This window comes from Camelus dromedarius, chromosome 5, assembly GCF_036321535.1.
Source record: "Camelus dromedarius isolate mCamDro1 chromosome 5, mCamDro1.pat, whole genome shotgun sequence".
NCBI classification, from domain to species: Eukaryota; Metazoa; Chordata; class Mammalia; order Artiodactyla; family Camelidae; genus Camelus; species Camelus dromedarius.
The window spans coordinates 16,033,612-16,060,750 of record NC_087440.1 but is presented as its reverse complement, the minus strand read 5'-3'; the positions used below and the strand labels follow the sequence as shown (position 1 = coordinate 16,060,750).

The following is a 27,139-nucleotide window of genomic DNA, read 5'->3' as shown; positions in this document are numbered from 1 at the left end:
CACATATTTTCGTAAAATTTTGACAAAACCGAATAAGCATGCCTTGTTTTAAGTCCATGCTCCTTCCACTGTTTATAAAATCTGATTTAATGATCAAAAATTCTTGGTTGTCATTCTTCAGTTACAACAGTCTTTCTTCTGAACTGCCACTCATTTCTTTTTACATAATAACAAGCAATAGAAAAACCAAAGAAATCATCTTAATCTTAGTTCTTCCTTTTGACACTATAAAATAATGTGAACTTTGTTTTTTTTTAAATGAAACAAATACATCCAAATGTATTCAATACATTCAAATGAGCTGTGTCTCCTTTAAGGTAGTCACCTTGGAAGGCCACAGTTCATTTTCCTAACTATTCTACCACTGCTCAAAATATCTTTAAAACTCTTTTGGGATTGCCTTCAAAGCCAGTTGCATACTTCCTACCATTATCTCAAAGATAGATTTAATTTTAATTTTTGGAAATAGTCAAGAGTCACTTGGTGCCAAATAATGGTAACCATAAAACAATTAAGCTGCGTAATAATACTTTTAAAAAAACAGTACGTAATCATAAAGTTCATAGTGTCACTTAAATTAGCTTTGAATGCAATTCTAAAAGAACAAAACCCAAGAGGCTTTGAGCAATGGCAGACTGCTGGAATGAGGAAACAATTTTCCAGCATGATCACTAAGCAGGGTAACATTCATTTAGCTGTCTATGTTCTGGCATACCTGTTTAAAGTGAACATTCTGAGAATTAGAATTTATTCTTTTAAAAAGGAATATCATTCTTTAAAAAAAAAAGAATTTTATTCCTTTAAAACATCACCGTCAAAGCTAAGTACTATGCAAGTGTTTTGTTAGAAACTAATTCTCCTTACTTTATCAATAAAGACTACTTTTAAAAACTTGAAAGCAAACACCAACTTATTTGCTCCCAAGCTTTTTAAAATCATTAACTGAAGATAAATTCGAAATTTCTAAGGTACTAAAAAAGAAAACAAAAACCCCAAATGTAATAAAAACACATCAAGAACCAAACTACAATTTCTGAGCTGCACTGTTTATTTTGCTGCTTGAAACCTAAGTGACAGTATGCCACTATAATTATGGGGTTTCATCTAAACCTTTACTACACTGCAGGTACAGAAATATACGGACACATTTTTGGAGAATTGACATTTTGCAAAATGCAGCAAACATTTTAATTTATACATGAGAAAAGGAAGTGTTCAAAAGGGTATGCATTTCAAGTTATTGCAGGTTATTTGTGAGAGAATTTCTGCAGGTAAAACATGTTTAAATTTAACCAACAGTAGCGTGTCAGTGTATTTAAAATCATGACAAAAATCTTCTCTCTGGTCATGTTGCCCATGACAAATTACTATGATGTTGTATGTTTTAGGGCAAGATGTCAATACAGCATAAATCCCATGGCATTTTGGTTTTCTTCTGGAGATTAAAGCTGTTTTTCTTGGGATAAATGCAGCAGCAAAACACAAACCAGTTGATCAAAAAAAGCACTTCTGCCATACTCCAATAATTTTCAGGACACATCAACCGACAGTAGTTTTGCCATTCCCAGTTCTTTTAAGGATTACATCTCTGCTCTGTTGCCTTAAGTACGTCTGTAAAAGCTTGTTCTCTGTTAAGCCAGTTTACTGACTACAGCCTGGTTGAGCGAATTTAGTTGGTTGGTCCATTTATCTAGTGCAGTATATCGGGCACCACCCCTCTTCTGATGATCCAATTCAAGGAGTTGGTTGACTTGATCAATTCGGCCATGAATAGTGCTGGAAATAAATAAGAGACATGTCTACAAACCATTTCACTAAGCATATCTTCTGGACTTCATAAAATGCATATTCACAATATAAATGAATGCAAAAGAAAAAACTCCTTCCTATACTAAATGGCTCAGTTCAGCATTAATTATAACCTTCATTACCTTATGCAAACTTTAGACATAAACCATATTTCAGCTACCTTTCATCAATTTCACTGGAAGAACCAACAGGCATATACTTACCCATTCAATCAAGAGCAAATGTAATTTGTGAAGCTTTAAAAAGCAGAAAAAAAAAAAAGAAAAAAAAAAAAGAAAAATACAATTTCCAAACTACTATATACCATACCTCGTATCTTAAAAACAAAAAAATACTATTCATTAAATAATTCTCTAGCTGTATATGGGTCACATACTGAGTCAGAAACCTTTTGAAAATTCATTTAGAACTTTTTCAGAGATCATGCACTTAATATGATCATTCATTTATAAAAAGACATCACACACATATACCTCTTAATAGAACACCATAATCAAAGAGGACCCTTTTTTGTGAAAAATCAAGAATTCAACTGCTACCTTTGTCATCATTATTCAAACCTTTTGGTCCTAAACATTTTGTGGTAAAAAATAGCCAAGTACTTACTTATCCAATATGCACTGCACCAGCAAGCTCTCCACATCAGCTACATCTATGTTTAACTCCTAAGACAAAAGACTCATTATAATTCTAATTAACTTTTTAAAAAGACTTCATGATTTTATATAAATAATTATTCTGATTTTAAATTCATTTCTACCACTTAAAAGGGAAAATTTAAAAGAAATTTCATTATCACTTCAAAATATTTCTGAGAACACAGGTGTGACAAAATTTAACTTTATTTTTAAAACATATTCCTACCATAATCTGATTGTGGTTGAGGTTAACCTTACATCAGCTACATTATTTTAGCCACTCCTTTTTCTACAATTTTCTCTGAGGGTGAACGAATCTTTAAAACAAAATTAATGATTCCTTACTTCTCTTTTCTTTTAATTCAATATATGCCAAGAAAACAGAAAAACTCACATTAAAAGTAAAAACCTTGAATCAGGCTGTATTTTAAAAATGTAATATAAAACATCACCAAGAATCATTCTTTTAAATAGAAGATAGGTAGACTGAATTTTTAACAACAAATTATAAATATTAAAATCCATGAATATACATACCTTAGAAATAAAAGGAATATGTATTCTTGTGTAAGGCTTAATTAATTTTATGAGCACTTGTGTTCTGATGTTTCGCAAAAGCTCTGAAAGAAAAGATAAAAGTTAAAATAACACTTGTATTTAATAGTTTGTACAACTTTATGAACCACGATGTACTTCTAAATCATATTAATTAACTATATCATTTATTGTCTCAAAATATATCTTTCTGTCTGGCAAGGCCATAGGTATCTGGTTATAAAAACTTTTGGGTTCAGCAGATGCACAGTATGATTGGAGGTTGCCTTTCCCATAATTTTTTTTTGTTCCCACCTCCCTGATTTTGCTCATGTTGTGACATTACCTAAAATATTCCCTTGCCTTCTTAATAATACTTCACTGCTCATTATTTCCTCTACAGTTAACATCTTTCAAGCTTTAATTTATACCAGCCAAATTCTTTACTTTATGTTCTCTCAAAACCTAGAGTACTACAGTTTATACCATGGTTTTACAATTTTCCCCAGTTTCTTTATGTACAAGTGACTTAAAAAAAAAAAAAAAGGATAGGAATTCACGCACAAGGCTTCTACATTTTTCTATACCCACAAAGTACATTATCAGTGTAAGTTCAAATAAGAACTTTTAAAATGTCTGTTGAATAAAACAGAAAGAAAGGAGAGGAAAAAAGAACATTATTTCCAAAGTATTCTTCAGATTTTCTTAATGCACCTGGAATTTAAGTACTTGAATGAGTTGTTCCAAATGGTTGTAAAAAACCCTCAAACAGCTCCCGAACAGGTGGGAACATTGGAGGTTTAAGAGGGATGATTTTTGTCTTTGTTAATCAGAACTTACTAAAATCTCATACGCTTGTTGGTACAATGTTAGCCTAACTTTTCAAAGTAAGAGCATCTTAATAGCATTTTCTGTAGCAGGCTGTTTTCAAAGCTTTTACTCTCAAAAATAAATCCCCCAAGGGGGGAGAGTATAGCTCAGTGGTAGGGTGTATGTCTAACGTGAGTAAGGTCCTGGGTTCAGTCCCCAGTATCTCCATTAAAAAAAACAAAACAAAAAAACCCCTCTGATTATCTCCCTCAACAACAACAACAACAACAACAACAACAACAACAACAACAAGCTTAAAAAAAAAATTCCCAATATTAAGTCTGAATCTAAACATCAAAAATAAACATATAATAATATCTAAATTAGAATAAAAAGGTAAAAAGAACAGCTACCTTAAATGAAATGAATGTCACATAAAAGCTTGATTATACTAATAACATGAAATAGACTAAAGATTTCTTTAAAACAGCTTTATAATTTAGAGAAATATCTTACATTTAGAAACATTTCTATACTGGGCAATAAACAAGAAAAACAGCTTAATTCCATGCAGCTCCATTAACAAGTGCTGTTTGACAACGGCGAAGAAAGTAACAGAATTCAGTTAGCAGAAAGAATGTACCTTCAATGTGTTCCCTTATGAAAGGATCATCCATGATGTTGCTGTGATTTGTTTTTAGAATCTTTTCAAATTCAGTGATGTCATTATTCTGATAGGCACTAAGAGAAAAAGAAAAGCATAAATTTTATCGAACACGAAGAAGTCATATATTAAATCAGATAATCCAAAGAGCCTGTTTCTCAGTTTTTATATGCAAAAATCTAAATTATAGTTTCTGTCATGGAAATCAGAATTAAACACACATGCGTCCTTCTGAAAATAAAATGAATTTCCTTTTTAATACTTTTGGTTTTATAAAGATTAAATAAATCTTCTGGAGTTATATTTTTATACATAGTTAATTAAAATCTCAAAATCTTAGTATTGTTAAGAATTGACAATAGTTTAATAACTGTTTAATGCTTGATATTTTCAAGTTAAATTGTGCATTTCATCCCTAAGAAACCAGGTTTTCATGCATACTACCGTATGGAGGAGTTTGGATGTAAGACAGTATAGTATATCCTCTCTGAAGGTTATTCACAAATGCAACTTCCTAATTTTTATCTTCTAGAAAGGTACCAGCAACTGCCAAGATTTCTTAAAGGGAACATCTCATTCTCAAGTCTCTCTAGCCCTAAAATTCCACTGCCACACAGCAGACACACAGATGGCAGATAATTAGTGCCAAATGAGAGACACACACAAAGTAGAGAGTGATGGACATTGCTGCAGAAGGCCAAAGGCTGATTCATGTTCATGATTCTCTGAGGTGTCTGCTACCTACTCTTGAAGGCACTATGGGGGTTGCTAAAGGTGCTGAGAAGGAAGAGGCCAACCTTCTGGACATGGCACCACTGTCTGCTTTATATGTAAGACATATCATCAGCCATTCTGCACGCCCTCTGCTGTGCTTCCATCTGTTGGTTCGCAATGTAACTTCATGTTAGGGGCAGGTGATTCAAGTGCTTCAACAGGAATTATTTTCCTCTAGTCTGCTGGCAACTGACTAGGAAGATAAAATTAGGAAGTATTACTTTTCTTACCTACCCAAAATATATTATTGTAATATACTATAGGAGGATATATTCAAGTAGTGAAACACTTGTACACATGTATGTTTTAACCAAGAGACATTCTTCCACTATTTAAGTGGCTTAAAAACAATCTTACATAAAAGATGGGATACCGCGGTCCACTTGTTTGGATCAAAATTTACCTATAAATAAGTTTCCAAATTCCAATACAGAGGATTCACTGGAGTAAATAGTAACATATAGTAAATATACAAATATAGCTATTAATTTTTAAAGGTCTAATAAATCAGTCCTTTAATCCATTTAATGCATTTAACTAATTTATCTTGAACAAAGTATTAATGTCTAGGACAAAACCTTCCCTCAATATTTCTTTAAGAGGTTTTAAAGTTAAATTGTTGCTTAGCAATTTCATTTAATAAACAATTTTAAATGCAGTATGAAGTTAATCTCTAACCAAATCATGTCTTAGTTAATGTGGCCAAATAGAGATAGAATAAACTGTCTGAAATAAAGACGGAGAAATCTTTCTTTTCTGCAGTCCCCTTAAAATAAAATCATTCTTATTTTTTAGTTTTGTTTTTGCAGTCCCCTTAAAATAAAATCATTTTTATTTTTTACAGTTAAAATTAGAGTTTCAAATAGCCTAGTAACTTATAGAAGTCACAAACAAAACAAAGTAAATGACATTTTACACAGAAGCTTAAACATACCATAAAATGAGCTATTTTTTCCAAGTATATAAAATTCATATGTAGATGACTCATAATTTATAGCCTAACAATACTCTTTTAAATGAAAAACAGACTATTAAGAGAATGTCTAGTCATCTAAATTATCTACATATATCTTAAAAAAACACAAAAATCAAAGAAGAAAACCCTGCCCATGTCCGAAATGACATTCTTCCTGTCTTGGCAATCTCAGCTGTACAATTTAAAACAATGGACTTGAAACCTTTTTCTACAAAGAAAGCCTTTAAAGCCTAAGCTCCATTTATTCCCTGGTCCAGAGGAAAATTTTTCTTGCTCATTGATTTCTTTTACAAAAAAGAGCCTTCTTTTTTATCTAGGCTTTTTGCTTGGTTTTATCTTCTTTAATTTTGTTTAGTATTAATTGATCACGGTAGGTTTTTGGTGGCTAACCATCATTGGTTGTATCTTCCTTCATAGAAGCCAACAATAAATCTGGGTTTCTTACTCATATGATCCCTCTGCTGCTCAATGCAGAAAATTAGCTGAGGTAAATTTATTTAAAATGAAATTGTCTTACTGAAAATTCTTTTTTTTTTTTTTTTGCCGGGAGGACGTAATTAGATTTTTGTATTTTTAAATTTTTTTAATGGAGGTACTGGGGATTGAACTCAGAACCTCACGCATGCTAGGCACTCGCTCTACCACCAAGCTATACTCTCCCCTCTGAAAATTCTTGACTTACATGAATCAATTCAAAATTTCATTTTGGATTAAGACAGGTAGGAACTGTAACATTGAAATTGTTTTAAAACCTCTATAGTTTTCTACTGAAAAACAGTGTGTGCACCCATGTGTGGAAACACACAAACACGGATTGAATACTTATAAAATCTTGTGACTAACAGAAACAGTATATTAATGATTTCAAAAATTTCACAAATTTTGGTATACTTCAAGGCAAAATACAAAAGAGCAAAGGCTGAGTATTAACTGACTTCTGAAAACTTCTCTCCTCTCATTCCCCTTCATTCACTGCTTTAAGGAAATTTACCTTAACTGAAATATAAAATCTTACCTTACTAAATTTGTCATTGCTAGAATTTCTGGATCATTTTTGTAAGGTTTGGCCTAAACATAGTTTAAAGAAAGAAGAAGAATTAATTACGTATACATACAAAGAAAGAATAATATTTATTTACATACGAGATAGATGACAGAAATGTATAATCAGAGCACACACATACCTCCTGTGAATCAAATGGATTTATTCCCGATTTCATTAGCATATTTGCTAAGACCAAATATTTTAAGCAAGTGGTTCGTCTTGGACTTCCTGATTCATCATAATTCTTAAAGGCTTCAAAAAAATCAGTGTGTGCCTTTTCAAATTCGCCTTCTCTCAAGTGCATTTTACCACCACATTCTGTAAAGAATTAAAATAGGAGAAAAGATGACTTTTTTAGTTTTGTAGTAACATGATTGACCACTTTATAAAAATCAAATGAAAACTATTCCAGTGGCTTCCAATCTTTTAATTCTATAACCTAACTGTACTAGCCCCTCAAGTGTGTAAAGGGCACATGCTTTAATATTAAAAAGCAAGCTCTTCATTAAACATCAGCCAAACAAGCATTTGCAAATCTTTATTCTCAGTTGAAGAAGAAAGTAATTTTATACATATCATTACAATTCAAGAATAGAACTTCTGATGGTGAATTTTCTGTTAATATCTTTACTGATATAAACTTAACACACAAAAAAAGTCATCCTAACTTTTAAGACTATATAATTTCACTGACTTCACTACTTTGTCATTTATTTTCACCAAAACAGAAACCTTCAGAGTCATTCAGTCGTATGCAAGGACACCTTGATATTTTCCCATGACACTGCCCACCCTCTCCAAACCAAACTTGCCTCTGATGACTCCCATGATCAGTGGATGAGGGATGGCAGACTTGATGTGAAGTGACTGTTCGTACAGTGCTTTAAGTTTTTTGTTATTTTTCTGTGCTGTGTACATTTGAATTTCCAAAGCATATATTTCTAATAACTGTGTACCTTTTTTCAGGTCATCCTCTCCATCATCAGTCTAGGAAAGGAAATAATGAACAGTTATTTAGGTACTGAGTTAGAATTCAGAGCCAACCTAGTGATTTTTATTTGTGTTAGCCTGAGAACCTCTGTGGAAAAATGCACTACAAATTTCATTTGGGATCTAGATTATTAAGAACATGACCTTTCATGGTCAAAAAGGAACCCACACATCCTCTACACTTTCTAGTTATTCAACAAGGAAAAAGTGGCCAGAGGTATTTTTTCAATGTAAAGGTGGTAATATTTGTGGTCAACTTTGAAAGATGACCAAGAGCCCACGAAAACAGAATATGGTTAACAGTCAGATAATTATAAACATCAAGAACTGACATATACAAAGCCAAAATTTATTGTTCGGTCTTCTAACTTAAAACTTGTTTAGTTATTCACAAATGAGTCACAACCAGAGAAAAAATACTATATGCAAGACAATCTGCACATCCAGATTATTATGCATCTCTGCTATAATGCTATTTACAATCCAGACAGCATTTTCCTTTTGTTCTGAAATAAACCGAGCAAAAACTTCTCCAGGGGACTTTTTCACATTCTGTATGTTTACACTGAAAGACTCTCTTCCATTCAGAAATGGGTTCTCTATCCTTTCCATTTCATGTGGAACTGAACACATAGCTGTTTATATATCAGGTTAGGCTTTCCTTAAGAATGTGTAGATAAGAAACAATTCATAAATGACTGATATGCTTTATAAAGCAAAACTAATATAAAATACAAATATTTTCTATTTTTAAAAACTAAAAAAAAAGTAAAACTATTAAATGAAAATATGTGGTTATTTAGAACACTTTCCCGATCAACTTTTCCTCCATTCACAGAAACAACATATAAAATTATTTTAATTATACATTGCATAGAAAGAGCTTAAACATACTTTAAAACAGTATTTCTACACAATATATAACTAGTATCAAATAACTTATTGATCAAGACAAAAAAGGAAACATAAAATTATAGCTCACATTTAGAAAGTTATAGAGGTACACTGTTCAGACCATGTAGCTGTACAATTTAAATTCAATTAGATAAAAAACTAGTACCCTCATTGTACTAGCCACATTTCAAGTGCTTGATGACATGTAGCTGATGCTACCATGCTGGAGAGCACAGATACATAATGTTTCTAGCATCATATGAAGTCCTACTGGACAGTGTTGTTATAGAGGACTTATACATGAAAAGCAGAATATATGGTATATTTAGGACATGTCTACAATCTCCTTTCCAATTTTCATAGGGTGCAAAACTAAACATGAAATGCTTATTCTTAGTGCTAATGACCGCTCTGTTCCTTTAATGATACCTGTGCCTTATTCTACACTAAGGACTGAAATAAGGATTAAAAGAGGAAGAAACATAAGAAACATAGAAAAAATTAGCTTTTTGGTAACTTATTTCCCAAATTTTACTTTTGGGATGATGCTTGAACAAAAACATCCCTAAGTAATGATTCAAATATAATTTTATTTTCTGAAAAAATATTAAGAACAAATAAAGGAATGCTACCTGGCAAGACTGATGTAACTGGCGTAAAATTTTTTGAAGCTTTCCATATTCCTCTCGTTCTAAGTATAATTTCCCCAGCTGTAAAAAAAAAAAAAATTAAACTTATTAAAATCAAAAGATTTCAACAGGAGCATCTTTAGGAGAGTTTATCAAGGATATCCGCCCACTTTTCAAAAGAAAAAAAGAGTAATTGCAATTGTTACCTTTGTGTTTGTCTTAAACCACAGTCTGTCATTCTTAGCATCTTTCAAAGCTTCCAGTGTTGTTTCATAGAATTCCTGCAGTAAATCCATCTGACATAAAAAATCAGAATTCTATAATTGTAAACAGCAAATTTGTACCTGTTAATAAAGTTAATTTGAGCAAACTAAAAGTGCATCTTTGAACTTTAATATACATAAGATACACTACCTGTATCTTATTGAATGTCTGTGACAGTCCACAAAATTAACAAAATCTTAGCAAAGTACAGACCAAATTTATAAAAAGTGCCAAGACATTTTTATGCGATTAAAAAAAATTAAAACCCAGAAAATGTCTAATGCTCTAATAGCACAGGTTTGTCCCTTCCAATCTAGTAACTCATTCTATATTAAGAGAAGTAAACGACATGCACATAGAACTAGATGTACTGTTATTAAGAAGGTATATCTTATTCACTCAACTCTTAAACACTACTATGTAGCAAACACTAAGCAAGTTGCTAAAGAAACAAAGAAAAAGCCTCTTCCCTCAAAAATTCTTCTGTAAATGTGACTAATCAATTAAATGCACTACAAGCTTTTAAGTTACTGGCAAACTGTTGGAGTTGAGTGGAGGGAAAAGTCTAGCACAATTTTAGCTGTGTCTAACACCATCAGCTCACCCATCTGAGTGTGCTTTTTATGGAAATTGCTATTTGTTTTGCATTATAAGCTCCCCTGTCCCCCTCTCCCTACTTCTGGATTTGCCTTTGTTTGAATACCTGATTCTCTAGGTCTTTACTTAACAGGATTAAGAGGTAAGAGGGCCATGAGAACAGGAAGCTTGTTATTTTCAGAAAAGGCTGACTATTTATTCCTAACTGCCGATGGCACAGTGAGTAAGTCAAGTGCTGCCCAGCCAACATCTATACTTACTTTTGAAAGACAAAAAGCTTACATATAATAGCAAGAAGCATCACACAATCTTAAAGTTTCAAAATTAATTTCCCCCTGACCAACATCTATAACATTTATAAATAATGGACAAAAAAATGTTTGATGACACATGTTTGTAAAACCCAGAAAACATTTTCCACTTAAGAAAAGCCCCCTGGTAAGAACTCTGGGATTAGTGCTATTAAGTGCTAATGTTCTAACAAATAAGTTTATCTTCCTCTATTTCCATTACATATATCTTAGCTATAAAGAGTAAAAACAAACTGCCTCAAAAAAAAAATGACATCTAGTAGAAAAGACAGAACAAAAGAGGCTCATTCTGAGATGAACATTTTTAAATTTTGAGTACAAAAAGTACCAAGTGTTCCAAGAAATGCTAAAGGATATAGAAAATACTTTTTGTGCTCAAATATAGTGTAAGAAAGAGGAAACTCAGAACTATGTTAAAAAGAATATGAACAAACAATCCAATTAAAAATTATCTTAGCAATAAAATCATCACTGCTTTTCCTAAAAACTAGAATAATGGAAGTACTATCATTCCCCATTGCCCACTGTAGTTTCTTCATCATCAGCACTTCCTTTCATCAGCCATCATCCACCTACTCTTTGGAAAAGCATTTATTGAACACTTAATGAGTAATGCCAATTACTAACTGATATGAGTACAGGTTCTCCTCCCAAGGCTCTTTAATCAAATCCACACAAATCATCTATGACTCACCTTTGAGTATTTACTAGCTCAGAATAGCTAGTTAAAGTGTTGATAGAGTTTATTAGAAGCAACTGTGATGGGAGTAACTGGATGGGAGTCTAATACAGGCTTGCAAAAGTTGTATGCAGACTATGTTAGTATCTAAAGATATTTTTAAAGCAATTAAGCTGGGTTATTATAATATTATATAATTAGTACTGTAATCAAGAAAATAGTGAGGGGAAGGTATAGCTCAGTGACAGAGTGTATGTTTAGTGTGCACCCAAGTCCTGGGTTCAATCCCCAGTACCTCCATTAAAAATTTAAAAATAAAAAAAAATAAAATAAAAAAAATAAAAAAACAAACAAACCAAATTACCTCCCCACTCTTCCCCCAAAAGAAAATGGTATACATTATTTTAAAAGCACACTAAAAATAAAAACTAGCCTAACTGCGTAAATAGAAACTCTATAGGCCTTAAAAAAAAAAAAAGAAGAAAGTCTTAGTATAAAGAATAAACACACTGCTAAGTACCAAGAGGAAAAAACAGAATCTAACCTGTTTAGAAGTGGAGATATAATCAAGAATAGAATTAATGGATTTTTCAGAATAATTTCTTGTGACCGCACTCCGAATGTAGGTCAATAGTTGTTTATATCTGTTCATCATTTCTGGAAAGTTTGTCTGTGAGGGGGAAAAAAAACACATTACTAGGTACATTATTTATGTATTAAGATTTGTACATATGATTAAGATTATAGTACCTATTACTACCTAATAGAAAAATAATAGTTTTTCAATAATAGAGAAACTATATATGACAGAAACACTATAGATGTTTTAGTTTAAATTTGAAATTACTATATTACTTAGATATATGAACCAAATTTATGGAGTTAGCCTCTGAAAAAGTACAACTTACAGATTTTTCAAATTTCAGGTATTGTTCCTCACTTCACACAAATGCATTTATTTAAATCATAAAAACGAATAAAATATTCATAGATCCAAAGATAGAAAATAAGTCCAACTTTTCAAATATTCTCTCCTGAAAATTTACCCCTATATCAGGAAGCTGTCTAACGACAGTTACGTGTTTCTTTTCTCCATATTATTGGCAGGCTCTTATATTAAAATGTGAAGTGAAAGAATCTCTTCAAGGCCAAGTACTCATCACACTATCCAGAGAAGTCCTCCCACCTAAGGCTCTACTTCACAGTAGACTTAACTGCTACTGCTATTCCTTGCAGAACTATCTGCATTACTGTAGTTATTTCAGGAAATACGAAAGATCTGAGGAAATAAAGGACTAGCGAAATTTCCAGAACTTAAAAAATATTTTAGCAGAGGGTCTATCACCCCTTAAGCAAACCATGTAAGTCAACTTATGAGTCTAACCTTATAACCTGCATCCATGGTGCCCACGATCTCCAAGTGCTGTTAAACCCTTCTTTTACTGTGTTCTATTCTACTTTTATCATGGAGATGGAGCAATAACAGATATAATGCTTTGTATCTTGACTAACAGAACATGTGTATTTATTAGGGCAAAGAATAAATTAACGATAGTGTAATTTTTTTTGCTTATGACTACGTTCCGCCCTGGTATAGCATGAGGAACAAGAAAAGGAAACATAAGAAGACTCCCTGAAACCTTCTAAGCAAGAAGTGAATTACAAAAAAGAAAACAGTATTAGAGGTAGGTCAGAGAAAAATGGATAGAACAACGGGAAAAGCGTTAGCAATATATATTAAACTACTTTTGTTTCCAAGTATGCCAGGACCACGTTGGGGTAAGTAATAGGTAACATTCTCTTAGCCAGCTGCTAAAATCCAAGTGTCAGAACCTATCTCCTGGCAAAAGGGAAATCAGAAATATGACTGTTCCAACCTTGAGATTATATACTGATACTGAAATATGATTTTAGCAAAAAGTTAGTTTTAATACATTTCCGTTTCCTTATGCTATAATAACTTTAAAGCTAATTTAAAAAATAAATCATTTTACTGTAATTAAAGATTGAGGGATGATTATAGATAAATTGGGTCTATACGCAGTGGTGAACACACAGAGCAGTTGATATCAAACCCTTCTAACTTTTTACTGCCCAAAACCACTACACAGCAACATGAGCCCTACTCTGAATCCAGTTGAACACAAGGAGGGCAGGGATGGAAGCTGAAGTTACTCTGTAAACCACAACTTATTCAGAGATGCTACTAAAGCAAATAGAAGAAAAGCAGGCAAAATAACACAAAATACAAATAATCCTTTCCCTTACTTGCTTACCATATTGGTTCAAGGTAAAATGAAAAAAACCAAACCTTACAAGTACCATACGCTTAAATGGTCTCAAAAATTAAACCACTGCTAATATGTTAGGGTAGCAGATTTTTATAGGGTCTCTTGGTATTATTTCAAATCACAGAAACTTAGGAGTTGAACACTGGGCCCTAACGTCACCATAATTATTCAATCAAAATCTCCATCCCTGAGATACCTGATACTTCCACAGCCCTCTAAATTATAAAATTTAAATGTATTCTGTAGATATATAAAGCCATCTGGATTTACCAATGGATTATTTGCGAAGAGAGAAGAGAGAGAGGAGCCATGAATAATTCTAAGGTTTTGGCCCTAATCAGTGGAAGAGAAACTCTTTGTAATAAAAAACAGTATTTCAAAACTCCTAAACAAACACCAATAGTTTGTAAAAAAGCCACTCTATTAGTAATGCAGCCAAATACTGTCCATATATCTAAAAGATAAGTTTTCTTACGCAGAAAACTTTGTATCCTATGCAGAATTTTTTAAATTTAGCATTACTATAGTCACAAATGAAAAGTTAGGCTAAATATGGAAAAATATCAACAGAATTATCTTAGAGAAGTAGATATAATCGCAATTTTTTGCTATAAGGTTTTTAACTACAGAATTTCATTATCAGTTTAATTCTCCTAAAAACAAATCTTACCAACTTGAAGTTAATCTTAATCATTTGTTTCAGTGCTTTAAACCCCCATTCTCCTTTTTCACCTTCAAGTTCCAAAACCTTTAAAAAAAGAAGACAATTTTAATATAACTTAATAATGTTATGTTATTTTCTAATGACATCCAATGTCTAAGCTGTAAGTTAATTTTACATATGTATGAAAAACATTGCCCCAAGAACTCCATTTCTCAATGCTGTTTTAAAAAGGCTTAAAAAAAGAAACCAGTCTTAAAAAGTTTAAGGATAAGTGAGCTTATTTTGAAGTTCCTTCATCAAAAGATTAAATAAGAACTACTTCTTGATTATTATACAGTCAATAATCTGCTGGTAATAACCCAGAAGTCTATCGGTAGTAAAGAAATCACAATACTTAATAATGAAATTATACTTGTGCAATTTATCACCAAAAAAAGGAACACGATTGCAGGGATAATATCTATTGAACAGCATGTTAATTCTCTCCCTCCTAGAACCACACTAGCTTTACAGAACCACACTAGCTTTACAGCACAACGGCTAGCTTTACAGCACAACGGCCCTGTTCTATAGATAACTTGATTGGAAAAAAACAAAAGGATCGCCCTTTTGATACAGGCTAACTGACATTATGTTAACATATGCAAACTTACTTTACAGGATTATCACTAAGTATCCAAACATATTTCTGAGATAAAATCATTTGGAGTTTACTTGATCTAAGACCTCACTTACAAAAGTAAACTAAGACACAATCAATGAGGAAAAACATGAACCTTTTGGAAACTGCTTAATGCTGCTTTTGGGTCATCTTCTTTTAATGCTTTGGAATTATAGTACTGATTTTCCAAATCCACATTTGGCTCAGAGTTACTATCTTCAGAGTATTCCTGTGTGTTAGAAAGAGATATTAAAATGAAAAAATGAAAAAAAAAAAAAGAAACCCACAGATTGTACTGTAAAATGTGAAAACTGTTAAGATAGAAAAACCGCACTCTTAACAAGCAAAATACGTTGGTAAAATTCCACTGATATTTAAACCATTATTTAAATAACAAAGGGAAAAAGCCAAAATCAAGTGGACAGTAGAACACAGGAGTCCCTCCTTAACTGCGGTTTTATTTTCTGTGGTTTCAGCTGCCTGCATCAACTGAGGCCTGGAAAATTCCAGAAATAAACAATTCATAGGTTTTAAATTGTGAGTCGTTCTGAAATCCTCACCATCTCTCTCTGTCCCACCCTGGTTGTGAATCTTCCCTTTGTCCAGCATATCCCACTAGCGAGTCAGGCTCAGTTATCAGATCTACTATTACCGTGTAGCAGTACTTGTGTTCAAGTCACCCTTAGTTAACCTGACAGTGGCCCCAAAGCTCAAGAGTAGTGATGCTGCCAATTCAGATACGCCCAAGAGAGGCCCTAAAGGGATTCCTTTAATGGAAAAGGTGTAAGTTCTCTACTTAATAAGGAAGGAAAAAAAATGTATGCTAAGGATGCTAAGATCTACAGTAAAAACAAACCTTCTATCCATGAAATTGTGAAGAAAAAAGAAATTCTTGCTAGTTCTGTTACATCTCAAACTGCAAAAATTATGGCTACAGTGTATAAAAAGTGCTCAGTTAAGATGGAAAAGGCATTAAATTTGTAGGTAGAGGACATGAACAGAAAACACATTCTGACTGACAGCAGGTTACATTAGAAAGCACTGAGCCTATATAAAGACTTCAGCAAGGAGTCTCCTTAAATGAGTGACACTAAGCCATTTACTGACAGGGATGGTTACAGATTCAGGAACAGATTTGGGCTGAAAAGATAAAAATTACCAGAGGGGCTATACCTGCCAATGAAGAAGTCATTGTCACATTTCTGGCAAAGTTGAAGTTGATTAAGGAGAGATCACATTCATATAATCTTTATGACAGTATATTGTTACCACTGTTCTATTTTATTATTAGTTATTGTTGTTAATTTATTACTGTGCCTAATTTATAAATTAAACTCAATCACAGGTATGTATGTATATAGCATATATAGGGCTTGGTACTGTCCTCGGTTTCAGGCAACCACTGGGGGTCTTGGAACTATTGTAGAATCATTTCTTCCTTTCAGATCAAAACTACAATTTCTACAGAATCAACACAAAAGCAAAATGCAAAGAAATAGTGGTTAATGACCTCCAATTCTGTACTGGTTAACCTTTTGCTAATTGTGGAGCCGAAGAAAAATCAATGTAAAAACTAATTATTATGTAAATGTTAATTATTCCTCTTTAATTCCATGATCTACCCCTTATGTCTTAATTTCAATATTCTAACATGGCCTAACTACCTAGGCTGGTAATCTATATATGGCAGAGTAGTCTATTGTTAAATATAACTAGATGTTAACAACAATATTTGCTTTATGTGCATTCCACATTACAACACAGCTGTTATTTTAACGTACTTTAACCAGTCATATAACAAATCAAGTAAAACAAAATGAATTTATATAGTTTTATGTGACTTTTCATCACAAATTCAGTTCCTAGTTATGAAACAATAAAGCAGAAAGAAAAATTGAAGTAAAACTACTACTTTGTGGAGCAGGGTAAGTTTAAAATAGTTCCAAGATATTCTATTTAACAATAAGGATTAAAAAATACATATGGATTAGTGTAATAAAAATTATTATTTTAGAAGGAGAGAAGATTATTTCCTTCAGCTAAAGTCATTACAAGGGCAAGTTTATGTCACATTAGGATTAGTGCCTGGAAGTAAACATAAAAAGACAATAATAGTATTACAGAGCTATTTCTAAGTCCAAATACAGTTAAACGTTTTAGGAGATATTTATGAAAAATTCTGTATTGTCTCATAAAGACACATGAAAGCAAAAAGGTATATTGAGTGTTGTGTGAGAAAGCTCAAAAATATGTAAACACAGATGAGTTTTTCCAGTGACCAGTAGATGGGCAGGGGGTGTTTGATGTTGGTATAAAACCAGTTTTATCTGACCTCAGTGGCTTTGTAATATGTGCCCTCTGCAGGCTATTTCCTTGTATTACGATACTTCGTGGGAAGTACTGCCACTCAGTCTCACAGACTTAACATCAGGAAATCAGTTATGTTCAACATATGAAAATTCTTTGGAACACTTCTCTTAGGGATGAGATCAAATTCCGAGTAGCGAGTGAATTTCATAATCACTTACTTCTTGATCCTGTAATTTAGGTTTGACTACAATAAACTGATCAAACTAAAAAAGCAATTAATAAAGAATAAACAAGCTAAATTAATTGATCAAATGATGTTGTGATAGTATGGTTTCTGAGCTAGATTTTTGAAAGATAAATGGGAGTTTGCCTGATAGACAAAACGAGAAGGGAAAAGAGAATAGCAGGCATGAGACAGTGTAACAAGGGGTCACTAAAGAACTGAAAGCAGTCATACTGCTGCAACATAAAAAGTCCTTAGTGGTTCTACTTTGAACATAAATCCCCAATCCATCCACTTTTCCCCTTCTCCTTTGCCAGACTAATCTTCATTAAATGTAAATTACCTTATTCCTCTTCTCAAAAGTGGTTTCCCACTGCTCTTCAAGTCAAGTTAAAAAATCATCAAAATTCGACTTGACTATGCACCCAGCTGTATCTCCTATCAAGTTCTCCCACAGTCACTTTGATGCAGACATCCTGGCCTTAACCTCACAAGTGGCTAAACTGTTTCCCACCTTTACATGACATTCCTTTCTCTTTCTACCTCTCTTCATCCCGTTAATCACTGTACATCATTACAGCTTACATGTCACCTTCACAGGGAAGACCTGGAGTAAAGAATCATAGCTATAAAATCTACTCTACACCTTTGGAAATCAGTTCTTCTTTAGTAACTGTTCAATAACATACAGGAACAGCTTGCCAAACCAGAAAATGACTTTTCTGCAACTCAAATCTTCAGAGTGCAAACCTGAACTTGGAAGTAAAACTTTTTTAATCTATCACCAAATCTGAGAGTCTGGACTCTTACTCAAAGCCCACTTATTTTTGGTTTCTTAGCCCCTGACAGATTAGAAAAAAACTAGGCCAGGATATAAGAGGTAAGTAGAAACTGAGAGGTACACATGAGTAGGACATGGAGTTACCAAAAAGGGAGAAACCAAAAATAGTACTTTAGGAATTAAAAAGGTTAACTTCAATTACCTGGAAATAACTGAACTGTTTATAACACTGTTGAAGACAGGAAGCTTTACATTTCCTACCATATCTACATACCTCCTGCAATACACGGCTGACTACCTGCAACTCCTGGGACCTGAATGGCTCCAGATCAAAGATATTTCCAAACTCAAGATGGTGTAACTCCCCTAAATCATGATTGAGATAAGACTTAACCCAGTCCTCATCATTTCGTGAATCTATTCTTTTAGTTTTCATATTACATGGGTTAAGAAATGAAATGCATAATATTTTTTGCATAACTGCAATTCAATTCTTAAAATGTTACTACTGAAATACATAAATATATGAGAACTGGCACAACTGATACGTTACTGATTGGCTTTTTTTTTTTACATTGCATAAGAAATATTTTAATTTTTTTTAACTTTTTTTATTGAGTTATGGTCATTTTACAAAGTTGTGTCAAATTCCAGTGTAGAGCACAATCTTTCAGTTATACATGAACATACATATATTCATTGTCACATTGTTTTTCGCTGTGAGCTACCACAAGATCTTGTATATATTTCCCTGTGCTATACAGTATAATCTTGTTTATTTATTCTACATTTTGAAGTCCCAGTCTGTCCCTTCCCAGCCCCTTGATTGGCTTCTTATAATTAGGCAGTCCCTTGTTATGATCTGCATAACTATGTTCATATGGCTTAAACCAGCTTCTGTGACATCACTCATCTGTCATTTGCAGCTCAGTGAATCACACCATCAATATAAATTGTGCACTACAGCAAACTAATCTTCAGTTATTACACTGGCATAATTTATAAAATTGAAGATATTTAAAAAGAATTTAAAATAATTCTGTTGTTTAGATAGCTATTATTTATATTCAATGATAATGATCTTTAGTTAAACCAGTAATTAAATGTTGCTCAAACAAATGCAAATTAAGTCTTTCCCCACAAGCTATTCAGAGACAGGTATGCAAACACCAATACAACACAATAAAACCAGTAACAGAGACACATACTAGGTACAGGGGCAGCTCAGAAAAGGAGTACTCAACAACTCTTGAATGAGTTAGAGGAAGGCAGTTACCTGAACCAGGTCTGAAAGTATGAACAGAAGTTGCCAGGGAGGAGGAAAGGCACTGGAAACAAAACAACATGTGCAAAAGCATGGAAGCTTAAAATGGCACTGCATATTTGGAAGAACCATCAAGTTTGACTGAACTGAAGCACAGGATGCATGTAGAGTTGATGAGAGATAAACAGGTATCAGAGAGAGGAACAGGTCTATACAATCTAGCTAGGAGTTTAGATCAAATGGAGATCCACTAAAAGGTTTTATAGAGAAATAATGAGAATCGTGTTTTAAGAAGAACACTCCGGTAGCAATGAAATATCCTACTGGACACTCTTAAAACAGTCTGGCGAAGACTTGATGGAAGCCTGATTCTAAACAGTAGAACAGGGAGAAAAGGAAGAGGACAGAATAAATAAAGGTGATGTTAAGGATGTGAAATAAAAATGACACACCATATGGGCACAAGAAAGGGCAAAAAATCATCTCTAAGGACTACTGCTGACTTAGTTATACACAGTGTCTTTAGTCAAAATAGGGAATATAGGAAAAGGATTAAATAAATATTGATAATCTAAATTCCCTTATGTCAAATGAAAAGGAGACAGCTATAATTTATAAAAGCATGAATAAAATGGTCTTAGAAGAGAAACTGAAATTTTAACCAACGTATTAAGAATGCTTTTAAAAAACAAAGAATTTTAAGCAATATATGAAAAAAGAGGCAAGCACTAGAACACTGTTAAAGGGACTAAAAACAAACAAACAAACAAAAAACCTTACTAAAGTTCATAATAGTTCCAACCGCTTGTATAAGTCATGTCCTGACGTCTCCCCAAAGCAATTTGTTACCCATCCACGCTACCCAAATCTCTTCTCCCTTCCCCAAATACGTCACACACTTTAAAATCTCTGCTTTGGCATTAACTGTCCTCTCTGCTAGGGATTTTAAACAACCTTCCCTATCACAAACTTCCTACTTTTTTCCTATAACACTCCCCAGCCCTAACACTCCTGGGAAAAGTTTTCATCAAGGCTTACCTTGTGATTCTTTTTCCAACTCCTCTTAGCAAAATAAATTTTCTCCTTAGGCATGCTTCTATATGACATGCACGTCTCTAACATAGAGGCCTGTGTGTATGTTTTTCCCATCTCCCCTCACGTACCCCACCATGAGCATCTCAAAAGCAGGAAATTTGTTTTACTCATCTTGGTATCCCCAGAGCCTGGTATATTACAATATGCTCAATAAGTGTTTGCTTAATTGAAATGAAAAGTGGGAAAATGTTCCAAAATAACAGAACACACAACAGGTAGGAGCAATTTTGACTCTGTTAGAAAATAGCCACTGCTGAAGAGTGTCAGTTCCATAGTTCATCCACTTATTCCTGTGTCTCTTAAGAACAGAGGTCTTAAGAAATGTGCTCTAGGGAAGTAAGACTCACCATTAACAATGCTTCCCAAGTCTTGATCATGTCTAGACAGCTGTCCTAGATGCTGGGCATACAGCAGTAAAGGGTAAAGTCTCATGATTCTTAAGGACTAGATATAATCCAAATCTTAGGTGGCTATTTGTAGTTTAGCCATTCATAAAGTTACCCAAACTTCAAAAAATTTCACTTAAGCTAATAGGTCTTAATTTGTCTATGCTGTAAATAATAACATTATTTTATCTGTCCTAAACTATGAGTCTTCAAATTAAATTTTCAAAGAGACATCATAAAAGTCATCAGACTTGGGCTCTAGTTTTGACTCTCCAACTAACTTGTGTAAATTTAGGTAAATCACTCACATGGGATGCTTTAATTCCTCTCTTGTCAATTATGGGGGTTGAATCCTACAGAAATCTCTAATTCTCACTGAGGTCCATGTGTTTATTTTGGAATATAGTATACAGGTACAAATTTACTCTATTGAATACACAGTTTACAGATTTCACATTAGGGGTGAAAAGCCTTAAATTTATCTTATTCTTAGCACGTAAGAGCTGTCTCCCATTATTTACCATATCCTTATCTTTAGTTATTCTTGTTTGAACCTCTCTAATTTCATTATACAGGGTACACTTATGAGGTAATGCAACAGGCCTTTTGGAAAATACACCAAAACTTGTATTCCAAACTAATATTTTTCTTTAAAGTTGTAACTTAAAGAGGTGGTAAATTATTTCAATTATACTGACATGGATTATTAAATAATGCTTTTGAAACTCTTAAGAGAAGTAACTTTATTAGTTAGATGTTTCTAACCTAAAACAGTATCATTCATTTTTAAAGTCCAACTTATTTATCCAACCTGACTCAATTTTTGACACCTACAAAAATGGAGAAAACCTGGCTACAGCTGAAGCTAAAAAAAAAAAAAAAAAAGGCTACATACTGTTTATAACAGCAAAAGAAAACAGGCCAAATTCTTAGCAATACAGTATGGTACATCAACAAAATCAATGCAGCTATAAAAAGAAATAAGTAAGCTCTCTGCATACTTGTATGGAATAATCTCTGAGATAAATTTAAAAACAAAGTGTAGAACAATATACATAACATGCTGTATCTTAGTTAAGAAAAAAGTGAGGGGGATAAAAGTGTGTATTTGGTTACCCATGGGGAGGAATGGAACTGGGCAACAAAAATGAAAAGGAAATTTTATTTTAACATTTCATGTTTTGAACCATGTGCATGTATATCTATTTTAAAAAGCTAGATGCTTCTGATTCTGAAGATAATTTTGTAAGAACTCTAAAAAATTTTGAGCAATGACAAAAATCACTGTTTGGTTTTCCAAGATCAAAGTAATATTTCTGTGCATCGTTTGTACCCTGTAATCTGCCCTCTTCCCCTTGGGAATGAAAGTAAGGTAGGTTCACTGTGAAAAGTTTGCAAGAAATAAACACATTTTAATTTCCCTGACACTTTTCATATTTTCCAGACATTTTTCTATATTTTTCCCACCCAGCAAAATAAACAAATTTTATTCCCACCCAATAAAATCATAATATGGATCATATATTTATAGTGGATCTGTGTTCACTACCTGCACAGCACTGATTGACTCCTCTTCTGGGTGAGGGTTTTCAATCATAGTGTTCCTCCCATAGAGGAGGGCAAGCAACCTATCCTCCCTCTCTACAGTAAGTGAATGGTTCAGTGAGGTGAGTCAATAAAAATTCTTCCTAGGGTTTCCCTGCTAGAGCTAGCAAGAGAGATCCTTTTGCGTTTGGGGTTATTAATACTAGGAACATACCACATCACATCTTGTGATATAATGTGAAGGCAATTAAGCCAATACAATGAGGAAAATAGCCCAAGAAGAGAGATGGAACAAAAAAAGACCCAGCATCATTATCTGAGCCATGAATCCAGCCATATTTACACTTCCTGGTGTTGTGAGCCAATACATGCTCTTTAAGCTAGTTTGACATGTATTCCTATCCCTTATATCCAAGAGTCCTGACTAATACAATTTATCAAGTTTTCCGTATCACTGAATATTCTTTAGAAGCACTTCTTAAAAAGCTGACATAGTATTCCATCACATAGTTACATCATAATTTATTATAATAATACCTTATTAGTCTTAATAGTATTAGTATTCCCCTACTATTGATAATTTGCAGTTGTTTCTAATAATTTACAATTAAATGTCATGTTTCTTTTAAAAGTCCAACTGTATAATCAAATTTCATCTTTGTGAAGACTACATGCAGAATTCCAAATGTGCATACAACATAGAAAACAATGGCTGTGACCATAAAAAGTATATTATTTGAAAATCTATTCTTAAAGATCCCCAACATTTTGTTTGTCAAGCAGTAAGTGACTGAAACAACAGTCTCAGAATAAAAAAACCTATAACCTCCAAGCTCTTTATATGCACAATGAACGACTGGTGAGAGCTTTAATATTAAACACACAAATCCCTAAAGCTATTTTTTTTTGGCCCTTGTCTTATATTAATCTACTACTTCTTTTTCAAATGAGAGCATATATTCTATTCACATCAATTCAAAAATCTTTAAAAAAAATAGAAGTTAGTGTTTTAATCGGCTAAACCATGCTTTAAGGTTCTTTGTAATATAAGAAACTGAAGTTCAAATCATCATTTGTCTGATCTTTTAAACGTGATAAATACAAGATTCTGTAAGATATCCTGCAGCTCAGACTCTTTTCTCTCCCTCTGAAAAGTAGACAAAAAAGAAGTAAATTTCTAGGGCATTAAAATGTCTATTAAGAATAACAATGCTAGTAAACATTCACTCACTAATCACAGCTATAAGCTTGACTCAGTGAATATAATGATGCTCACAGTTTTGTAATATATTTAACCAAGTAGAATTAGTCTACCTTTTCAACAATTTTTTCCCTTATAATACAATGCCCTACCTATAACAAGAACTGCTTAAAATAATTTTTGGTATGAAGTCAGTCTGTCTTAAATCCTTTCTAAAAAATTATTGTAAGTACTAATCAACTTCATGCTAGAATGTCTGAACTGTGGAATTACAATACAGATAACCATCATTAACTTAATGAATGGTACTACAGTTATTATTAATTATTATTATTATGAACACCATTAGTATACAAATCTGTAAAATTAGCATTGTATTAAGACATTTACCAATACCATCTCCGACTTCTCCATTCACTGCTATCTAAATTCCTATGCTTAGAAAATGCCTGCTTTGCCTCTAATAAAAATCAAAAAGATCTCAGAAATAAGAGGTCAAGCATACTGATTTAATTTCACATTTGTTTCTTCTTCTTCTTCTTCTTTTTATTTTTGTAACACTTTAGTTCTCTTTTCTTTTAGCTCTTAGGCACAAATCATTATTTACTTTTTTGGATAAAAATGATATAGTTTTAGAAACAGATTTTTACTTTTTCCTGTGGTATCCTAACTACCTATTTCTACTAGATTGATCAACAACAAGTGATACAGAATACTAAAGTTTATCAACAGACAACTTACAGAAGATGCTGAATATCTGTAGTTTATCAACAGACAACTTATAAAAGATGTTGAATATACCTCAATGGCTCTTGCTAACAACATTTTGACTAAAATGAGGTTATGGGAAATTTTCTAAAAAATACTACATTTTTTAATTTAAAAAAATTTCCCTAAAGCAGTAATTCTGTTGACTCTTTAAGTCCTAAGAAACAATCAAACAAAACTCAAGCAAATAACTATTAAAAAAAGAAAAACCCAACTTCTCTTTTGGCAACATGCAAGCATGAAATGGCAATTAGCCCTCAATCTTTTTTTTTTTTTTTTTAACAGAGAGTGGCTTAAGGAAATAACTAAGGAAGTAAAAAATAAATTAATATGATATCCATGTAAGAGAGATATGAGGGAAGGGAGGACGATTTAACAGAATGCTGGTGGGAAATCTTTAATTTAATTATATGGTAGTGTAAAATCTTACATTTTTTGGTTAAAAAAAAAAGTTAAAACAACCACATGTTCAATTTTATATTTTCCATGTAGTGTAGGCCCTCAAAGGCTGGAGAAACACAGCCAAGTTAAATCATGTATGTTTAATTAAAATCCTTGCAAAAATGAACTGAGTACTTCATGGGACAGTAAGATTCTCACTGCCATTCCCACATTATATTCTCACTGATGATCTACAAGTTAATCATAGTGCTAATAAGTCATGTATTCAAAAAACTATGGCTTAGAAAATAGATAAGTACAAACATTTAGAAAACACAAACTAAAACTACATAGTTAAAAGAAACACTCCCATAGTTAAAAAATACCTGTAATATAAATAAACATGCAGTAAATAAAAAATGCACAAGATATCACAAGTAACATATTCTTAATGAACTTAAGGCACTGCCTAAAACTGGTTGGTTTGCACAAACTAAAATGTAAGGCAGAAATTATAGTTATTAGCAAAACTCTACATTTACTTTAAAGAATTATCAAAACCCCTGCTATGCCTTTCAAGTAATAGCAAGCATTGCCCTCTCCCTTTTGCAAATGTGCCTTCTTTTAAAGTGGAAAGAATAATTGGAAATGACTATACGAAGATTTACACTAACTCAAACGATGTATTGGTATCTTGAGACTCTCTGGCACTTAAAATATAAGTTGAGTCAGACTTCCCTTCCTTAAGCATCTATTTCATAACTTAACGATAAAGCAGTATCACCAAAATATGCAAGAACCATGCACAAAAACGCCCCCCAAATAGAAAACAAAGCCAAGCTGACGCTAATTCTTGGTCCCTAGATAATTTTTCTTAGTTCCCACACAGAAAATTTTTCTAAATATCAACTTGAAATGTTGGTGCATTTTTAAAAAACATGTGAATCCGTTCATAAATTAAACCTTGAATCTTTAAAAATTACCATTCAGCTACATATATTCGTTTATTCCTACACTGTTGATATTTTCCCCTTTGAATACTGGGAAATTTCTAAGTCAAGAAAAAAGCCATTGGGTCAATCCTCGTACACCATGTCCCCCCCGCCTAAAACACCCAAACAAAAAGCAAAATAACCTCTCCGGTTTTTCTCTTTAAACAAAACAGGTAGTTGAACTACTTTTCTAAAGCCAGCTTTGCTCTCGATTCTCCACTGCACCTCTACCTTAAACCAAAACGGACCCTGTACAAGACTAATTAAGATGTTTCCAGGCGACTCACAAGTGGCGTTCCTCTGTCAGGCCTGGGAGTAGAAGCATCCCCCACCCCGCCCCAGTTTTCAGACCCTTCCTCCGGCATTTCGCACCCGCTCAGTTCAAGTGTGAAGAAGAGCTGAGAATGCTGGGCCCGAAAGGGCAGAGCCGGGGCCTAGACCGCTGCACGGTCCCCAAGGCAGCTCGCGCGGTAGGAAGGAGGGAAGAGGCACCAAGAAGCGGCCGCCGGAGGCCAGGGGTGTCCCTGTAAATGGAGGAGGCGCTCGGACTTGGAGCGCAAAGCTCCGGACCCCCTTCGCTGCCTCTTTACCATCCCCTCCCCCAAGCTGGAGAAGCAGGGCCCCGGCCCGGTGCGGGAAGGGGGAGGAGGTAAACTCGTCCTGTCACTGCACCGGGAGAGGCTGGAAGGAGCACATGTTCTACCGGGAGAGGCCGCGGCCACCCCTGCACCGGCCCCTAAAGCAAGAAACCACCTCCAACCCCAGAGTTCCGTCCCCTGCGCCTCACCAGGTCGTAGTCCTCCTCATCATCGCACATGAAATCATCCTCCATGTCAGACATCTTGGCTGGGAGGGGGGAGGGGGAGGAGAAATTGGAGACAACCTCCTCCCACAATCCTGCGCGGCTCAGAGGCGTCACTCCCAGCTTCTCCTCGCCTTCCCGTCGCTCTTAGGGGAGCACAA

At 33.6% G+C, this 27,139-nt stretch overlaps 1 protein-coding gene across 2 annotated transcripts; it reads right to left on the bottom strand.

Annotated features, from left to right (window-relative positions):
- Positions 1-1,025: 1,025 nt before the first annotated feature.
- COPS2 (COP9 signalosome subunit 2) lies at positions 1,026-27,106 on the bottom strand. 2 transcript variants are annotated; one of them, XM_010998561.3, is made up of 13 exons: positions 26,964-27,106; positions 15,346-15,459; positions 14,576-14,653; positions 12,159-12,284; positions 9,970-10,080; positions 9,767-9,844; positions 8,063-8,237; positions 7,390-7,568; positions 7,221-7,273; positions 4,435-4,532; positions 2,985-3,067; positions 2,416-2,474; positions 1,026-1,776 (listed from the first exon to the last, which is right to left on the bottom strand). In XM_010998561.3, the coding sequence occupies exons 1-13, from the start codon at positions 27,015-27,017 to the stop codon at positions 1,632-1,634; spliced, it is 1,353 nt and encodes a 450-aa protein (XP_010996863.1). In that variant the 5' UTR covers positions 27,018-27,106; the 3' UTR covers positions 1,026-1,631. The 2 variants fall into 2 exon arrangements, with proteins under 2 accessions (XP_010996863.1, XP_010996871.1); XM_010998569.3 differs by having other exon boundaries at positions 9,970-10,059.
- Positions 27,107-27,139: the final 33 nt, after the last annotated feature.